The sequence below is a fragment of the Rhinopithecus bieti genome, unplaced genomic scaffold (assembly GCF_001698545.2).
Source record: "Rhinopithecus bieti isolate Rb0 unplaced genomic scaffold, ASM169854v2 scaffold_6776, whole genome shotgun sequence".
NCBI classification, from domain to species: Eukaryota; Metazoa; Chordata; class Mammalia; order Primates; family Cercopithecidae; genus Rhinopithecus; species Rhinopithecus bieti.
The window spans coordinates 2,079,950-2,098,508 of record NW_016805299.1 but is presented as its reverse complement, the minus strand read 5'-3'; the positions used below and the strand labels follow the sequence as shown (position 1 = coordinate 2,098,508).

The 18,559-nt window shown below is 48.2% G+C and overlaps 2 protein-coding genes across 7 annotated transcripts in view; one reads left to right on the top strand and one right to left on the bottom strand.

Moving 5' to 3' along the window:
- The window catches only part of RNF10 (ring finger protein 10), a 53,521-nt gene extending 48,340 nt beyond the window's left edge, over positions 1–5,181 (top strand). For 3 of the 5 annotated variants that reach the window (XM_017872115.1, XM_017872114.1, XM_017872116.1), the window contains 3 exons: positions 3,228–3,285; positions 3,388–3,546; positions 4,190–5,181. In XM_017872115.1, coding sequence (XP_017727604.1) covers positions 3,228–3,285; positions 3,388–3,546; positions 4,190–4,266 — 294 coding nt within the window. In that variant the 3' untranslated portion in view covers positions 4,267–5,181. Of the gene's footprint in view, positions 1–3,227; positions 3,290–3,387; positions 3,547–4,189 lie in introns of those variants that run through there. The other 2 variants (XR_001885605.1, XM_017872117.1) reach the window with 2 other exon arrangements.
- Positions 5,182–6,926: 1,745 nt separating this feature from the next.
- On the bottom strand, positions 6,927–9,343 carry POP5 (POP5 ribonuclease P/MRP subunit). Of its 2 annotated transcripts, none has more exons than XM_017872112.1 (5): positions 9,250–9,343; positions 9,022–9,164; positions 7,641–7,790; positions 7,382–7,519; positions 6,927–7,294 (listed from the first exon to the last, which is right to left on the bottom strand). In XM_017872112.1, the coding sequence occupies exons 1-5, from the start codon at positions 9,267–9,269 to the stop codon at positions 7,200–7,202; spliced, it is 546 nt and encodes a 181-aa protein (XP_017727601.1). In that variant the 5' UTR covers positions 9,270–9,343; the 3' UTR covers positions 6,927–7,199. The 2 variants fall into 2 exon arrangements, with proteins under 2 accessions (XP_017727601.1, XP_017727602.1); XM_017872113.1 differs by having other exon boundaries at positions 7,382–7,465.
- Between the last annotated feature and the right edge of the window lie 9,216 nt (positions 9,344–18,559).

Sequence of the window (18,559 nt, the reverse complement as noted above, 5' to 3'; positions counted from 1 at the left end):
TTTTTTTTTTTGAGATGAAGTCTTGCTCCTGATCCCCAGGCTGGAGTGCAATGACGCGATCTCGGCTCACTGCACCCTCCACCTCCCGGGTTCAAGCGATTCTCCTGCCTCAGCCCCCCAAGTAGCTGGGGTTGGGTTACAGGTGCCTGCCACCATGCCGGGCTAATTTTTGTATTTTTAGTAGAGACAGGGTTTTGGCCAGGCTGGTTTTTTTTTTTTTTTTTTTTTTAAACTAGGCTTTATTGCTATTGCTTTTTTCCTTTCCTTTCAACTTTATTTTGAAAAACTTCACACTTAAGAGTTGAAAGAATATTATTATGAACACTTATACTTTTGACCTAGATTCACTAATTGTTGTTATTTTGCTGTTATATATTTGCTTTCTCTTTTTTCTGTGTTGAAAAGAAGTTGCACATATCATGAATGATACTTTACCACTAAGTACTTAGGAGATACATGCCAAAGTAAGTGGGATATTCGCCTATAGAACCACAGTGATCACATTAGAGAAATTCCACTGCCATAATAATATCTAATTTGGTGCATATTTCTGTCTCCCCATTTGTCTCAGTGTCCTTTATTTTCAACTCAGGGTAGAATCCCATTACTCACTGCATTTAGTTGTCAAGTCTCTTTAGTCTCCTTTGATCTATTTATTCCTTTGCCCATATCCCCCTATTTTTTCCCCCTTCCCATGGCCAGTTTTATAGAATATCCTACAGTTTGGACTTGTATGATTTCTAATGAATGGATTCAAACATTTTGGTAAGAATAAAGGTGACATTTTGATTACCTTTTAAGAGTAAAACAATTCACATGTCAAACTATTTGGATGCTGTCTCAGTCCATTTGTGTGGCTATAAAAGATTACTCCAGGCCGAGTCATTTATCAAAAAAAAAAAAAAAAAGTTTATTTGGCTCATGACTCTGCTGGCTGGAGAACTGGGCATCTGGTGAGTGCTTCAGACTGCTTCCACTCATGGTACACAAAGTGAAGGGGTCCCTGCTTGTGAAGAGATCACATGGCAAGAGAGGAAGCAAGGAGGGGAGGAGGTGGCAGGCTGTTTTAAAACAACCGTGTTCCTGTGCCCAGTTTCAAAATAACCTTTAGCCAAGCTATTGAAGCAGACTTCATGAAATTGGACACACCAGCTACTTCAGATCCCTTCTGTGGTAAGGGCAGAGGCTGGAGTGCTCAGGGCTATCAAACACACCCAAACGTACTGCCATTCCCACTTGGATCCAGTGGCAGACATCACTGTCAGCTCTTTCAGGAATGAATGTGAGAGTAGTTCTCCCATTCCCCAGGGAGGGCATTAATCAGTTCATGAGGGGTCCACCCCCCTGACCCGAACACCTCCCATTAGGTCCCCACTTCCAATATTGGGGATCAGATTTTAACATGAGGCTTGGGAAGGTCAAATGTGTAAGCCATAGGAGACCCAAACTCCTAGAGACAAAGGGAGAAGTGGAACATAATGAAGAAAAGTTATTTAATGAAATCAGCATCTGCCAGCACAAACTCATCTTGAGTAATAGGCATTCCTCACTTTGGATTATATGATTTCAGGACAAGGCACCCCTTCTTGAACCCCATGGGGTTTGTCTCTTGATATTTTTCCAGGAATAAAATGTTCCCTGCCTTTAAAGTGGCATATTTGCAGTTACGGCTCATAGTGGCCTTCAACAGTTACAAAGCTGGCCTTGGCCAAGTGGAATGAAAATTCCTCAGGGGCATGAGGATTGTTCTGATTTTATTGTCCTTGCAGGAATTTTACTGGCCTGTGGTTGGATCTGAAAGTTAATGATTAAGGAGCTATTGGGGCCAGGCGCGGTGGCTCAAGCCTGTAATCCCAGCACTTTGGGAGGCCGAGACGGGCGGATCACGAGGTCAGGAGATCGAGACCATCCTGGCTAACACGGTGAAACCCCGACTCTTCTAAAAAAAAAAAAATACAAAAAACTAGCCAGGCGAGGTGGCGGGCGCCTGTAGTCCCAGCTACTCGGGAGGCTGAGGCAGGAGAATGGCGTGAACCCGGGAGGCGGAGCTTGCAGTGAGCTGAGATCCAGCCACTGCACTCCAGCCTGGGCGGCAGAGCGAGACTCCTTCTCAAAAAAGGAGCTATTGGAAAAGCAGACTAAAAGGTAGTGAGGGCTGTTGAAGCAGTGTCAGGAGAGAGTTTAGTTTTCATGGCTTTAGGTACCTGAAGTTTAGTAGCCATGTGGTTTAAAACTGGAGGGTACTCAGCTGGGCGCAGTGTCTCATGGCTGTAATCCCAGCACTTTGGGAGGCCAAGGTGGGTGGATCACCTGAGTTCAGGAGTTCAAGACCAGCCTGACCAACATGGAGAAATCCCGTCTTTACTAAAAATACAAAAATTAGCCGGGCATGGTGGTGCAGGCCTATAATCCCAGCTACTCAGGGGGGTGAGGCAGGAGAATCGCTTGAACCTGGGAGGTGGAGGTTGCAGTGAATCAAGATTTGTGCCATTGCACTCCAGCCTGGGTAACAAGAGCGAAACTCTATCTCAAAACCAAAAAAAACTGGAGGGTACTAGGCCGGGCACAGTGGCTGACGCCTGTAATCCCAGCACTTTAGGAGGCTGAGGTGGGTGGATTAACTGAGGTCAGGAGTTCAGGACCAGCCTGGCCAACAGGGTGAAACCCCATCTCTACTAAAAAAATCCAAAAATTAGCCAGGTGGGTGCCTGTAATACAAGCTACTTGGGAATCTGAGACAGGAGAATTGCTTGAACCCTGGAGGCACAGGTCGCAGTGAGGTAAGATGGTGCCATTGCACGCCAGCCTGGGTGACGAGTGAAACCTTGTCTAAAAAACAAAAACTGGAGGGCACTACCCACTGCTTACTCCGACAGATCGATGTTTTTAGGGGTCCCAAGAAGGGCAGAAAAACTTACCAGAAAGTCAGAATTCCCAATTTGAGGGTCTCAGTAAGAATCTCTTGTGCCTTCTTCTGTGCAGTGTTCTTTACCCATTTCCTAAGGAACAAACAGCTTATGGTTTACTGCCTTGTGGGTTTCATTGCCATTTCCATTAGCGAGGATATAGAGGACGTGACTAGAACTGTGTTAAGGAGAGAAGTACTTGGAAAATCTTTTCAAAGGTGATAGTTGGTTCTGTGCTTCTCCAGTCAGTCAAGGTAGGTCTGGAAAAGAAGTTGGACTAGCTACTTAAATTCTCTCCCCACTTCTTTCCCACTTTGGCAGATGCTGAGGGTTGGAAAAGCAAAAGCAGATGTGTGGCCCAAAACTGCTCCAAAGAAAGGTGAGGATGGTCCACTGGTGAAGGGGGAATTTGGCTCCTTCCATAAAAAGCTGTTTCTAGAAAAAGAGTTGTTTCTATAGTTTTAACACTGTTATTTTTTAGATGAGAACAGCTTAGTTCCTCCTGCCCCTGTGGAGAGCGATGGGGAGAGTGATAATTCAGACCGTGTTCCTGTGCCCAGTTTTCAAAATTCCTTCAGCCAAGCTATTGAAGCAGCCTTCATGAAACTGGACACACCAGCTACTTCAGATCCCCTCTCTGGTAAGGGCAGAGGCTGGAGTGCCCCAGGTTGTCAAACATACTACACATACACTGCCATTCCCGCCTGGATTCAGTGGCAGACATCACTAATTAGGCTCTTTCCCTTCTGAACCCTTCAGCACACTCTATCTAGTGTCATTTAAGTAATACTCTATTTGGTATGTCAGATAGGACCTATTTGCCACTTGAGTAATTCATGGCGCCTGAAAGTGAAATTCTGAGGAACTCTTCCAAGATACAGTGGGGTGTACAACCTGTTTTCTTTAGAATCTTGAGTTGGTACAGGGTGGCTAATTAGATGGAGGTCAGTCTCAAAGCCGGTTGCACTCTGTTCGTGACTAGACAAGAATCACACATGTATGGCGTGCTATGTGCCTAGCACTGTGCTAATTTTTTCTCCCAACAACCACATTAAATGGGTGTACCTCACATTACAGATGGGGAAACTGAGGTCTAAGGAGGTAAAAGTGACTTGCCTAAAGACACCCACTTAGTTATACCAAGACTGGTATTGGAATCTAGGCAGTCTTAATTCCAGAGCCTCCACTCTTAGCTCCCGCTCTGTGACTTTCGGTCATAAAAACTGGCCAAGGGACAAGGGATGGCATTTTAAGTTAAGCTCTCTTTCTCTGTCTCCCTTTAGAAGAAAAAGGAGGAAAGAAAAGAAAAAAGCAGAAACAGAAGCTCCTGTTCAGCACCTCAGTCGTCCACACCAAGTGACACCACTGGCCCAGGCTACCTTCTCCATCTGGTTTTGTTTTTTGTTTTTTTCCCCATGCTTTTGTTTGGCTGCTGTAATTTTTAAGTATTTGAGTTTGAACAGATTAGCTCTGGGGGGAGGGTGTTTCCACAATGTGAGGGGGAACCAAGAAAATTTTAAATACAGTGTATTTTCCAGCTTCCTGTCTTTACACCAAAATAAAGTATTGACACAAGAGATCTCTTCCTGCCAAGGTTTTTTAGTTCGTTGCCAGTTTAGTCTTTTTGACCCATGTGTAATTAATTTTTCTCAACCCAAAATAAGATTTGAGTCCCTTCGAGATGCATTAGAGCAGTCCAACCCAGAATGGCGCACACACTGCTCTGCTGTAGCATCATGTCAGGTCTTCCTGGACTCAGCATACCTCTGTCTTTTAAAAAACAGCTGAATCTTTACTACCTATTTAGTTCTCCTTGTTAAAGAAAAGGGTGGGAATAAAATGGATTTAGGACACCCAGTTTGAATTGCAGTTTATTTTTCTTCTGACACATGGCCAGGCTGTGGTGCCAGCTTAATGGAGTAGGCTGTCCCTGGCACTTGCATGTGTGAAAGGAGGGTTTTGCCTCTTCTTGAGCATGGCTTGCGTTGGTAAGGAAAGCTGTAACTCACGAAGCCCTGAGACTTGCTACCCCTAAGATCGAGCTTGTTTTAGGTGACTGGCTTGAGTCATAGGAACAGGAGTCTGGTACAGCTGCAGGAGAGCAGGGCCATTGAAGCAGTAGCATTGCCACCATCTCCCTCTAATCTAGAGCAGTCTTCTTATGCCTTGGTTTGAGCTGAATTTGATGTAAATTCTTTTTCTGCTTAATAAAGTGACCTCTAGGTGTGTTAGAATGCGAAGGCAAATAGTCACAATAAATCACCTGCACAAGCAATGTGAGCTTTTTGTTTTGTTAAGTTCATTACAGGTGAGCTAGACAAGTTATTTCTTGAATAGGTTAACGTGACAGCTACTGTGATATTGTGGGCTGTCTTTTCTGGTGTCAGGTTTAAATGGTTCTAGAGCTGGGTTTAGCTTTAACCTGCCATTTTAAAAGAAATCCTATCAGGAAATTTCCTGGATGGATGAGGGTGTTCTGGTCTCAAGATGAGGGGGCATGTTGAAGCCAAAATCACCAGTATTTCTGTTAAATGTGTATGGTACTTTCAGTCTCATCCATTGTATTACGGAGAAAAACAGATCCCAGAAATGTCAGTAGGTAGTAGACCAAACCTGGATCACAAGTCTCTTCCCGTTCCTACTTTCTGTGAGTATGGCAGTCTGACTTGTCTTCAGGGTAAGGCGCAATAAGGAAGAACAGAACTACAAAAAACTACCTTAAGTTTAAGTGGGCAGCTGCTACACGACCATGCAATAATGATGTCAGGTGAGGCCAGCCTCCCAACCCCAACTGCAAAGGTAGCATTTTTTGTTTGAGATGGAGTCTCGCTCTGTCGCCCAGGCTGGAGTGCAGTGGCACAATCTCAGCTCACTGCAAGCTCCGTCTCCTGGGTTCATGCCATTCTCCTGCCTCAGCCTCCTGAGTAGCTGGGATTACAGGTACCTGCCACCATGCCCGGCTAATTTTTTGTATTTGTAGTGGAGACAGGGTGTCACCGTGTTAGGCAGGATGGTCTTGATCTCCTGACCTCGTGATCTGCCCGCCTTAGCCTCCCCAAAGTGCTGGGATTACAGGCATGAGCCACCGCGTCCGGCCCAAAGTTGCATTTTTGCAGTTACCTTATTAACTGTTGGCAAGGAATCTGGTATCTATAAGACCCTGTGGTTCAATCCTGAGACAGGCTGTAGATCTCTGCCAGTTCATTTGCTGTGTCTCAACTAATATTTCTATTCCAAATGACTGGTCTTGCTTCGGGCTCATCTTGGGGCCGGGGGTACAGAGCTTCAGGTAGAAGGCTAAGTATTGAAAATTTAGGCCAGGCACAGTGGTTCACACCTTTAATCCCAGCACTTTGAGAGGCCAAGGCAGGCCGATCACTTGAGGCCAGGAGTTCAACAGCAGCCTGGCCAACATGGCAAAACCCTGTCTCTACTAAAAATACAAAAATTAGCCAGGCGTGGTGGTGCACGTCTGTAATCCCAGCTACTTGGAAGGCTGAGGTGGGAGAAGTGCTTGAACCCAGGAGGTGGAGGTTGCAGTGAGCCGAGATTGGGCCAGTACACTCCAGCCTGGGTGATAGAGTGAGACTGTCTCAATAAAAAAGTTTAGTATCGCCGGGCGCGGTGGCTCAAGCCTGTAATCCCAGCACTTTGGGAGGCCGAGACGGGCGGATCACGAGGTCAGGAGATCGAGACCATCCTGGCTAACACTGTGAAACCCCGTCTCTACTAAAATACAAAAAACTAGCCGGGCGAGGTGGCGGCGCCTGTAGTCCCAGCTACTCAGGAGGCTGAGGCAGGAGAATGGGGTGAACCCGGGAGGCAGAGCTTGTAGTGAGCTGAGATCCGGCCACTGCACTCCAGCCTGGGCGACAGAGCAAGACTCCGTCTCAAAAAAAAAAAAAAAAAAAAGTTTAGTACCACATAGGGAGTCAGTCTTCCCACCAAGGCTAGGGATAGAGAAGATACTTGGCCAAGCATGGACTCCATAAGCCCTTTTTGTAATATAAGTAAACTAAATGCCACGGAAACCAGATACATTTATTAAATCTACTCTTAGCCAAGCAATAAAGATGTCTACAGAGTTCATAACCTGCAACACTTAACCAGGGAATGCTAGGTAAAGGCAACTTCAGTTTAACTGAGTACTCTTTCAGGTGGGTAACATGTCTGCTGGTTGGCAGCTATCCAGTTTGGAAAACTGTAGAAGATGCTGTTGCTACCCAGATTGTTCTGTTCAGCAAGTGGGCCCGAAGCCTGAGCAGTGTAGCCTGCTGTGTGGTGAGCAGAGGTTCACTCCATTGCTTCTGCAGCCTCCTCACCTGACTCTTCCTCCTCCTCTAGTAAGCAGCTTCTTGTCACAGACTTCTGGATAGCTTCCCGCTCTCCTGGAGAAGGCAGATAGGGATGAAAGATGTCTTTGGGAGTGATTTCTTCAGTCACTGCTCAGTGGGCACTGGGCTAGTATTGCTTACCTTCATCAGTGCAGTTCTGCAACAAGATCAACAGCTGTCTCCTGTTGTACTGAATTAGGAACTTCTGACATGTTCTTATTGTACCTGGCATGTGAGTTACTGCGGTCAACAGCTTGTGAAAGGTCTCGACCTTACAGACTTTCAGAGGTAGGGGAAGTGTCTTGTTAGCGGGACAGCAGGAAGACCCACCCACCAGTCTAGACTGAACTCTGAACATGTCACCTATTGAAAATGAGTAGCCATATCACGTCACTCCTACCTCCCACATGTAACGTGTTGAAAAAGCATGGGTAACGGTGTCCTTTGTTCTCCAGGCATGTGATGAAGGGAAGAGCTGACCACACAAGCTGACAGAACTCCTTCCTGCATCGAAGTAGCACTATTCCAGTATAGGCATTGAGGTATCGAACTACAACAGGAAAAACATCATTTTGGAAAACTTTTGCTGTGTGTGGTGGCTCACACCTGTAATCCCAGCACTTTGGGAGGCTGAGGTGGGCGGATCACTTTAACTCAGGAGTTCAAGGCCAGCCTGGCCAACATGATGAAAACCTGTCTCTACTAAAAATACAAAAATTAGCCGGGCATGGTGGTGCACACCTGTAATTCCAGCCACTCAGGAGGCTGAGTCATGAGAATCGCCTGAACCCAGGAGGTGGGGGCAGCAGTGACCTGTGATCTCCCTGCTGCACTCCAGCAGCCTGGGCAACAGCAAGACTGTCTCAAAAAAAAAAAAAACAAAAAAAAACTTTGGAGTAACAGAGCCTACTATGCGCCAAAAGTATGTTGTAGGCAAGTGGCACGTAGGATCTATCAGCAAGTAAAAGAGAAAAGCCAAAACACCCACTGTGTTGCACGCCACTCATAACTGGTGAATGAATTTAGAATTTAAAATGCTTTCTAATTCACTAACTAGTTAATTCAATAAATAGGAGCAGGTAGGAGGCGATCCATTTTAATTTGGGAAAAACCCTCACAAAAACCCTCGCCTGAAAAATAGGCTGTTTTACTGCAGTTGGGCTCTGTAATTCTTGTAGCAGTCAGCTGAGTCTCACCTGACTTAGGAGAGTTAGGAGAGTTAAGCCTATCTGCATTTAACTCTCCAGAAGTCAATCCTCAAGCAAGGTAAAAGAGGGAACTAATTTAAGTGGTGTGGAAGAAGGGCCCCGGGCCCCTCTTTGTCCCGGCTCATCCTGTATTCACATATATTGACAATCATGTGTTCTGTACTTTACCAACTAAGGGCTTTCCCAGGGATACTTTCGACAATTTTTTTCCATGTGATGTTAATGTAATCGGTCATATAATAGCTCTTACTAGGAACTATACACAGCTTCCCTCATTTAATTCTCTATCATATCAAATTCAATCACAACCAATTACAGAAATTACCTGTCAAGCAGGTAAAAAGAGGCCTCTAGCTCAAAGCCCCACTGCCTTCTGGCCCCTCCTTTTAGCTCTCTGCTAATTTCGGACTCGTGTGGATCTCTCGCTTGCGGTCCCCGGCGCTTAAAGAGATACCTTACAAAAAACGGTGCACGGGCTTGGCCACTCGTGCCCCTTCTTTCTTCCTCCGGCGCCTGCCCCCTCCACGTCCCGCCATCCTCCCGGGTTCCCCTCTTCCCCCAGCGCTCTCGCACCTGCGAAGCCGATGGAGCAGGCGGCTGCGCCGAAAGTCCCGTGCACCCTGGCGATAGTGTCCCGTACGAGGCTGCTCAGAACTCGGTCATCGAGGCTTAGGCGGCAGCGGGGGTCGTCAGACACCAATTCGCAGAGCAGGTACCTGCGGCAGACGAGAGGAAGGTGGGCGCTAGCGGCGCCGCGGGGACCTGGCAAGGCACTGGGTGGGTCTAGAAGGGAATGCTTACCGGTGCTTGAACCGCACCATGGCTGCCTCCGCGCCGTCGGTTCCGGTGTGCAAACCGGATGTGGGTTCCGTCAGCGGCCAGTGGGAAGCTTACTTCCGCAGCCTTTCAGCTATTCAGAGAAGTAGACAGGACACGCGGGCGGAGCTAGAAAGTTGAGAGGCCTAACTCTGTGTCAGTCTCCCTCAAGCCCCACCTAACTCTGCGTTTGTAAGCGCGCATGCGTCCTGCGGAGGGTCTCTGACTAGTTTGAGGGCTGAACCGCGGCTTGGAGCGGCTTGGAGCGGCTTGCAGCTGCGATGGGTGGTTTTGCTGCACACCGCAGTTTACAATACTGTGTAGGATGCAACCGCTGCCCTTGGGGCCCTGGGAACCTTGCAGCACAGGTATGTATGCGAGTATATTCTCTCCCCAAGGTGAACGGTGGAGCTTTTGAGGGCAAGACCCTGCACCTCACAGCCCAGGGATTGACAAACGGGAAATCGGACTCTTACTTTCAGGTTTGAGCTCAGTTTAATTCTTCGATGCAGCTAAATATGCTATTGCTGTTTGGGCCTTTCAACAATCTTAGGGAGGCGAGTGTGCTGTCTCGTTTTTTGTTCGCAGAAACAATACGTGGTCATTGTATTTTCCATTTCTGTTTTCCTTTTTTTTTTTAACAGAAAAGCACAAAGAAGCAAATAAATTATCATCCCAGCACTGAGAGAGAATAACTGTTGTCGTGTAGTGTGTTTTCTTCTGTCATTTTCCCCCTGGGCCAGCGGTTCTCAAAGTGTCGTCTGGGGACCCCTGAGATTTCCTAAACTCACTCGGTTTAGGAGTCCCCGAAGCCAAAATTACTTTCATAACAATACTGAGATGTTACTTGTCTTTTTCATTCTCTCAGAGTGAACAGTCAAGTTTTCCAGAGGCTGCTTGACGTGATGACATCACTGCTCTAACAGCTAATGGAATTGTGTATTTTTTTTTAAACATTTCTCAACTTTAATGTCCATAGTAAATATAACCCACAAAACTAAAAGCTCTTGAGGATCCTCAGTGACTTGTGTAAAGGGGTCCTGAGATTTGAGAACTATGCCCTCTGTTAAATTATGTTTTTTCTTTTATTTTCTTTTTAAGTATTTTTTAAAAAAGTCTTATGGGGTATTACATAAAATACATATTATTAAGTGTACATCTCAATGAATTTTTACATATGGGTAGACTTCTGTAACCACCTCCAAGACTAAAGAGCACTTCCAGTATCCCAGAAGGTTCCCTGAGCCCTCTTCCAGTCAAATCCCTTACTGCCACTATTACCACTTCTACCCTGCTAGATTAGTTTTGCCGGTGCTTAAACTTTATATAAATGTCCTCCAGCATGTTTTCTTTTGTGTCTGCCTTCTTTTGCTCAACATGATTGTAAGATTGATTCCTGTTGTTTGGCTCTATTTTCTTTTTTTGTTTTTAAGACAGAGTCTTGCTCTTTTTGCCCAGGCTGGAGTGAAATGGCACGATTTCGGCTTGCTGCAATGTCCATCTCCTGAGTTCAAGTGATTCTCCTGCCTCAGCCTCCCGAGTAGCTGGGATTACAGGCACCCGCCACCACGACCAGCTAATTTTTGTATTTATTTATTTATTTATTTATTTTGAGGCGGAGTCTCACTCTATTGCCCAAGCTGGAGTGCAGGGGCACGATCTCAGTTCACTGCAACCTCTGCCTCCCGGGTTCAGGCGATTCTCCTGCCTCAGCTTCCCAAGTAGCTGGGACTACAGGCACGTACCACCACAACCGGCTAATTTTTGTATTTTTAGTAGGGACAGGGTTTCACCATGTTGGCCAGGCTGGTCTTGAACTCCTGACCTCAGGTAATCCACCCACCTCGGCCTCCCAAAGTGCTGGGATTACAGGCGTGAGCCACCACGCCCGGCTGTTTCGCTATATTTTCATGTCAACTGTTCAGGTATGATATTGTTTTTTCAGCTGTGCAGTAATGCATTGTTTGGACGTACCACTGTGAAGTTGGTCAGTATCCCCTTGGTAGACGTTTACATTATTTCCAGGTGTTCTTGTTATACCCAGTACTTTGATGTANGCTAATTTTGTATTTATTTATTTATTTATTTATTTATTTATTTATTTATTTTTGAGACGGAGTCTCACTCTATTGCCCAAGCTGGAGTGCAGGGGCACGATCTCAGTTCACTGCAACCTCTGCCTCCCGGGTTCAGGCGATTCTCCTGCCTCAGCTTCCCAAGTAGCTGGGACTACAGGCACGTACCACCACAACCGGCTAATTTTGTATTTTAGTAGGGACAGGGTTTCACCATGTTGGCCAGGCTGGTCTTGAACTCCTGACCTCAGGTAATCCACCCACCTCGGCCTCCCAAAGTGCTGGGATTACAGGCGTGAGCCACCACGCCCGGCTGTTTCGCTATATTTTCATGTCAACTGTTCAGGTATGATATTGTTTTTTCAGCTGTGCAGTAATGCATTGTTTGGACGTACCACTGTGAAGTTGGTCAGTATCCCCTTGGTAGACGTTTACATTATTTCCAGGTGTTCTTGTTATACCCAGTACTTTGATGTATGGTTTTGTAGCTTAGTCTTTATGCCCATCCCTGATTATTTGTAGAAATGTTTTAGCCTTGGCTGGTCCTGTGAGGTCCGTAATGGAGGCAGCTTTCACAACTGATTTTTGCAAGATCTGGAATGAGTTCTGAATTTTCCCATCTCCCACTCTTCTTGGCCACCTTAAAGGAGGGATGTGGGGAAACGTAGGGAAGAGAAGAATAGGAAGAGGGAACGCCGTGGCCCTACCCAGGGACCAGTGACAACGACGGCACTCCCCACCCAAGAACAACCTTTCTCCAGAAAGTGTCTGCGGCATCCTCATTTGGCCAACAGGGGGCGCCAGAGGCTCTCAGTGCGCGGAGAGAGCAACACACCCCCAACCCCTGAGCGCTCCACCCCTCACAGAAATTTCACTCCTAACACTTCCCAGCCTTCATTTCAGCGGCAATGCTTCGTCCATTTTATAGATGCAGTTGGGACTCAGACCAAAGCGTCCTATCCAGTTACGAGCAGGATCAGAATTCGAACCCAAAGCCAGCTGACTCCAGGGTCCTTGTTCTGGTCAACACGGCTGGTGCTCTCCTGTGCAGGGTTTCACTCGTCCATTTAGCGTAATAAGATGGAGAGACGACAGATGGAGGTTCTGTTCACCACTCCAGTCATTTACCGGCCCGGCCAGGTGCTGTCGGAACGGTTAATTCATGTCTCAGACCTTAGTTTCCTCATCTGTGCAATAGGATAACAGTGGTTCCTCCCTCGTGGGTGGATATGAAATTTAAGCGGGGTCACGTGGACAAAATGCCTGGCTCAGGGAGTGCATAGTAAGCCCTTTTTTTGTTTTTGTTTTGTTTTTTGAGACTGAGTCTCTGTCGCCCAGGCTGGAGTGCAGTGACGCGATCTCGGCTCACTGCAACCACTGCCTCCCGGGTTCAAGCGATTCTTCTGCCTCAGCCTCCTGAGTAGCTGGGATTACAGGTGCCGGCCACCATGCCCGGCTAATTTTGTATTTTTGGTAGAGACGGGGTTTCACCATGTTGGCCAGGCTGGTCTCAAACTCCTGACCTCAAGTGATCCACCCGCCTCCGCCTCCCAAAGTGTTGGGATTACAGGCGTGCGCCACCGCCCCCGGCAAGTAAACGCTGTTTTGAACAAATGATTTACTTCTCCCCCACAGGCACAGCCCCGGGAGGAAGCACATTGGCGCGGCCCGCGGCCTCCCAGTCTTGGACCAGGCCCGGCGCCTTCTGGCCTCGGACGTTGCAGACGCCTGAGGTGGTCGGGCGGGCGGGCTGGAGAGTTGGCGGCGCGGCGGGCTCCTCGCGGTAATTAGCCCGCGCCGGCTCAGGCTGCGCCAGCCGCTAATTACAAGTCTCCTAATGAGGCCGGCGGCTGTTTGCAATCACCCGGGTCCCCGCTGCGCGGCGCGGGAGGCCGCGGGGGAATCCGCCCGCGGAGGCGTAGAGGAGGAGCAGCCGCCACCCTCTGGGCCCGGAGATGCGCTGGACAGCGACAGGGGTGTGCCCCGGCCGTGCCCGCCCCCGGAATGCTGGCCGCGAAGGGGCAGCGGCGGGGGCTCACACCCCAACCCCTCCTCGGTTCTCTCCCGAGCCGGGCGGCAGAGCCGTTATCCTCCCCGTCTCACGGGTGAGGAAGCCGATGAGGCTCTGAGAGGTGAGTTCACCCAGGTGCACAATAGAGCGCAATCCACGTCTGTCTGACCCCAACCTGTGCCCTTAGCCGAGTCAGGTACCCCCTGGATCAATGGGGTGGTCGCTGTTGTCCTTACTGTTAGTATTGTTACAGTCGTCTTGGGACTTCTCAGATTCTTTTTTTTTTTTTTTGAGATGGAGTCTTGCTCTGTGGCCCAGGCTGGAGTGCAGTGGTGTGGTCTTGGCTCCCTGCAAGCTCCGCCTTCCGGGTTCACGCCATTCTCCCGCCTCAGCCTCCCGAGTAGCTGGGACTACAGGTGCCTGCCACTATGTCCCGCTAATTTTTTGTATTTTTAGTAGAGACGGGGTTTCATCGTGTTAGCCAGGATGGTCTCGGACTCCTGACCTCGTGATCCGCCTGTCTCGGCCTCCCAAAGTGCTGGGATTACAGGCGTGAGCCACCGCGCCCGGCCAGGATAACTGTCTTTCTTCTCCATCCGTGTCTCCTGGGTGATCATTAATTGGGCTCTCACTGGGTGCCGGCCACTGTCCTTTCTGTGTTTGATTGATTGAGTCCTCACATCAGCCTCATGAAGGTAGGTCCCATTATCCTGTGAGACACAGGGAGGAACATGGCTTGCCCAAGTTGACACAGTAAATTTGGGTGAACATCTGTCTTACCCTAAAACCCATACTCTTAACCCCTTGCTCTCTACTTTGTATTCTGGGACCTAGAAGGATGCTGAGGAAGGAGAGCCCAACTAGGGTACCATTCTGAGGTGACTTTGGCATCCAAGGGGTTTCTATCAGAGCCCAGACGCTGCTGTTGTAGGTGGTGGCAAAGGGAACCTGTATCTGCTCCGGCATTTTATTAAGCAGCCACTGCTCATTAGAGGCTCCTGCTCCTCATATCTTTACCAGTTTTCTGTAAAACCTGTATGGGGACAATCTAGATGAAATTAAACCCTCCATCTGCTTAGCCAGGGGCTTGGGGAGCTGCCGCATCCTCCCGGTTGCTGGAACAGATGCAGCCCTCCCTGGACTTCAGACAAAACATTGCATCTTGCTCCTCCTTTGTCCTCGCTGCCCCGTGGACCTCTTTCCCTGTCTCTGCCTGCTGTGAGAATTCGCTCATCCAAAAATTAATTGAAATTACAAGGGCACTACGATTTGACCCAGCAATTTATCCACCAGCAATTTCTCCCACTGAGATTCTCGCACTTGTGCCAAATGACAGGTGAATGAGGATGTGTCTTGCTTGCAGCATCGTTGGTTATAGCAAAAGGCCACCTCAGTGTTTACCAGAAAGGGTCCACTGTGTGTGTGTATTTATCAGACAACTATGGGCCAGGGAGTGTTCATTCTAAACACTGCCTAGGCTGGGCGCAGTAGCTCACGTCTGTAATCCCAGCACTTTGGGAGGCCGAGGTGGGCGGATCACTTGAGGTCAGGAGTTTGAGACCAACCTGGCCAACATGGTGAAACCCCATTTCTACTAAAAATACAAAAAATTAGCTGAGCATGGTGGCAGTTGCCTGTAATCCCAGCTACTGGGGAGGCTGAGGCAGGAGGATCGCTTGAACCCTGGAGGCAGAGGTTGCAGTGAGCCGAGACTATGCCACTGCACTCCAGCTGAGCAACAGAGCAAAAATCTGTCTCAAAAAAAATAAATAAAAAAACAAATAAACACTGCCTAGATTGACTCATTTAATTCTCACAACTACCCTATAAAGTAGGTACTTAGTTTTATTAACCCCATTTTACAGATGAGGAAACTGAGGCTCAGAAAAAACAAACTGGTGGCCTAAACTTCATGTGGCTTGTCCACAGCAGGGCCAGAATTTAGAGCAGGCAGTCCATGTTCTTAACCACTGTCCTGTATGACTTCTCTGCCTTAATTTGCATGGAAAATTTCCAAAGGGTGACCCAAGAAGCTGTTGATGGTGGTTACCTCTGGGGAGAGGAATTCAGGTGTGAAGTAGGAGGGCCTTAGTTTCTACCATGTCCTCTTTTATTCCATTTTATTCTGCCATATGTTTGTGTGCTGAATGTTTATGTTCCCCCAAATTCATATGCTGAAATCCTAACCTTTAAGATGATGGTATTAGGAGGTGGGGCCTTTGGGAGGCGATTAGGTCATAAGAGTTGAACCCTCATGAATAGTATTAGTGCCCTTATAAAAGGGACCCCAGGCTGGGGACTGTGGCCCATGCCTGTAATCCCAGCACTTTGGGAGGCCGAGGTGGGTGGATCACTTGATTCTAGGATTTTAAGACCAGCCTGGGCAACATGGTGAAACCCCGTCTCTCCTAAAAATACAAAAACTAGCTGGGTGTGGTGGTACATGCCTGTAATCCCAGTTACTTGGGAGGCTGAGGCAGGAGAATCACTTGAGCTTCAGCCTGGGAGGCAGAGGTTGCAGTGAGCTGAGATCACACTGCTGCACTGCAGCCTGGGTGACAGAGCAAGGTCCTGTCTCCAAAAAAAAAAAAAAAAAGGGGGGGGGACCCCAGAAAGTACTCTTTCCCTCTCCTGCCACATGAGGACACAGAATCTCCTGGCACCTTAATCTTGGACTTCCCGGCCTCCAGAACTGTGAGCAATAAAAGCAATAAATATGTGTTGTTTAAGCCAACCAGTCTGTGGTATTTTTGTTGTAGTATCCTGAAAAGACAAATGGACATGTGCATATGTTAGTTTGATAATTTAAAGAAGTTACTGGCCAGGCACAGTGGCTCATGCCTATAATTCCAGCACTTTGAGAGGCTGAGGCAGGAGGATTGCTTGAGCCCAGGAGTTTAAGACCAGCTTGGGCAACAAAGTGAGACCCCGTCTCTACAAAAAAATAAAAATTAGCCAGGCATGGTGGCACGTGGCTGTAGTCCCAGCTATTTGGGAGTCTGAGGTGGGAGGATTGCTTGAGCCCAGGAGGTTGAGGCTGCAGTGAGCCATGATTGTACCACTGTACTCCAGCCTGGGTGACAGAATGAGGCTTTGTCTCAAAAAAAAAAAAAAAAAAGTGAAAAGAACTTACTGAGCCCCAGTCCCCAAGGTATGTTAACACCAGTCCTTACCTTAGCGCTGGAAGTGGGTACTATCATTATTCCCATCTCGTAGATGAGAGAGCTGAGCTCACAGAGGTAGTCTGGCTGGCCCAATTACAAAGAGGGACTGACGGTTCAAGCCAGTGCTCTTTCTCCTAATTCATATTAGCTCCTGGGCTTGGAGGGTTCAGAGGGGAGAAAAGTGATTTAAAGCATGAACTGGAGCCAGCTGACCTGGATTCAAGTCTTGATTCAGCCATTACTGGCTGTGTGTCCTTGGGCAAGTCACTTTCCCTCTCTGAACTTGTTTCCCTTCTGTGAGGATTAAACAGTTTACCGTCATGTCACATGTTTAGAACAAGGCCTGTTTAATCGTGAGCACTCAAGAAATGTCAGGTATTTTTAAAAAATATACATTAAACTGTAATAGAGACAGGGTCTCACTATGTTGCCCAGGCTGGTCTCGAAGGCCTGGGCTCAAGTAATCCTCCCACTTTGGCTTTCCAAAGTGCTGGGATTACAGGCAAGAGCCACTGCGCCTGGCCAGGTATTTTTATAGTACTGTTCTCAACGTTGTCATCCCCAGTTTCAAGCTCAGAGTGGTTCTTTCTCCCAGCTAGTGGGTCTAGTCCTCCCCCGAAGGACAAAGCCCAGCCACCCTGTGCTCCCATCTCCAGCAGAAGCCCCTTGGATTCAGTTCTCCTGGGTTATCCCAGGGCAGTGGCTGTGATCAGAGTTGATCACATTGCCAGAGCTGATCTTAGGAGAAGAGGCAGAGCCACAGGACTGGTGTGGCCCGGATCCAAGGCAAGGCTGTGGCGGGCGGGCGGCCTCCCAGTTCGGGATGTTCCCAGCGCGTTCCCACCGCTCACACTTGGAGGGAGAAGGGCCTCAAAATAGCTGCTGCTTCCCCAGCACGGCGCTAGGCCAGGGACAGGAATAGACATCTGGGGGTGGCCGCTGCAGCCTCCCTCAAGGACCCTGGGGGGCTGGAAATAGGCAGAGGCCAGACCCCCACCCATGTGGAGGGGATAGTACAGTTGTCAGTGTGCAGTGACCTGCCTGTGACAGTCCAGCCCATGGAATGTGTTGCCCCAGCTGGAGTTAGCTGGTCAGTGGGTCACCAGCTCCAGCCAGATGCTGGCCAAGGCCTGGATTGTTAAACCAATAGGGAGTGTCCTTCAGCACTGGCTCCTGTGATCCTCTCTGGGAAGGTGGGAAAACTGAGGCCCAGAGAGAGGTTCACATGCCTGAGATCATGCAGCTGATCTGTTTGGTGAACAGCAGCCAGATTTACAGGAAAGGCAGGCCTGGGGGCTCTGAGAGCAGTATAGGGCAGTGGCTAAAGGGTTGGAGGACTCAGACTGCCTGTTTAAATCCAGCCTTGGCTACTTATGTCCTGCATGTCCTCGGACCTCAGTTTCATCATCTATAAAATGGGCACAAGGAGAGTACCCACCTCCTTTAATGGTTGTAAAGACTGAGTGAATTATTCTTTGTACTAGTATGATTGTTATTGTGTTTTCCCCAGATTCCCTTTTTTGCTGAGACAGGGTCTTCATCTGTCTTGCAGGCTTCGGTGCAGTGGCATGATCATAGCTCACTGCAACCTTGAACTGCTGGGGCTCAAGTGATCCTCCCATCTTGGCCTCCCACGTAGCTGGGACTAAAGGTGCATGCCACCATGCCTGGCTAATTTTTATTTCTACTTTTAGTAGAGATGAGGTCTCACTCTGTTGCTCAGGCTGGTCTTGAACTCCTGGCCTCAAGTGATCTTCCCGCCTCGGCCTCCTAAAGTGTTGGGATTACAGGTGTGAGCCACTATGCTGGGCCCAGATTCATTATTCATTCATCCCTAAGGCATTGCTTGAGCCCCTTCTGTGTGCCAGGCACTGTGCAAGGCCCAGATCACAGTAGCTCACAGGGTGAAAAGAAGAAACCTAGTTAACATTTCAGGGAGCCTGCCATGTGCCAGCAACTGTGCTAAGTGATTTTTACATGTTATGTCATGTATTTCTCATGATAACCTACGAGGGACCACTATCATAACCAGTGTTTTGTTTCTT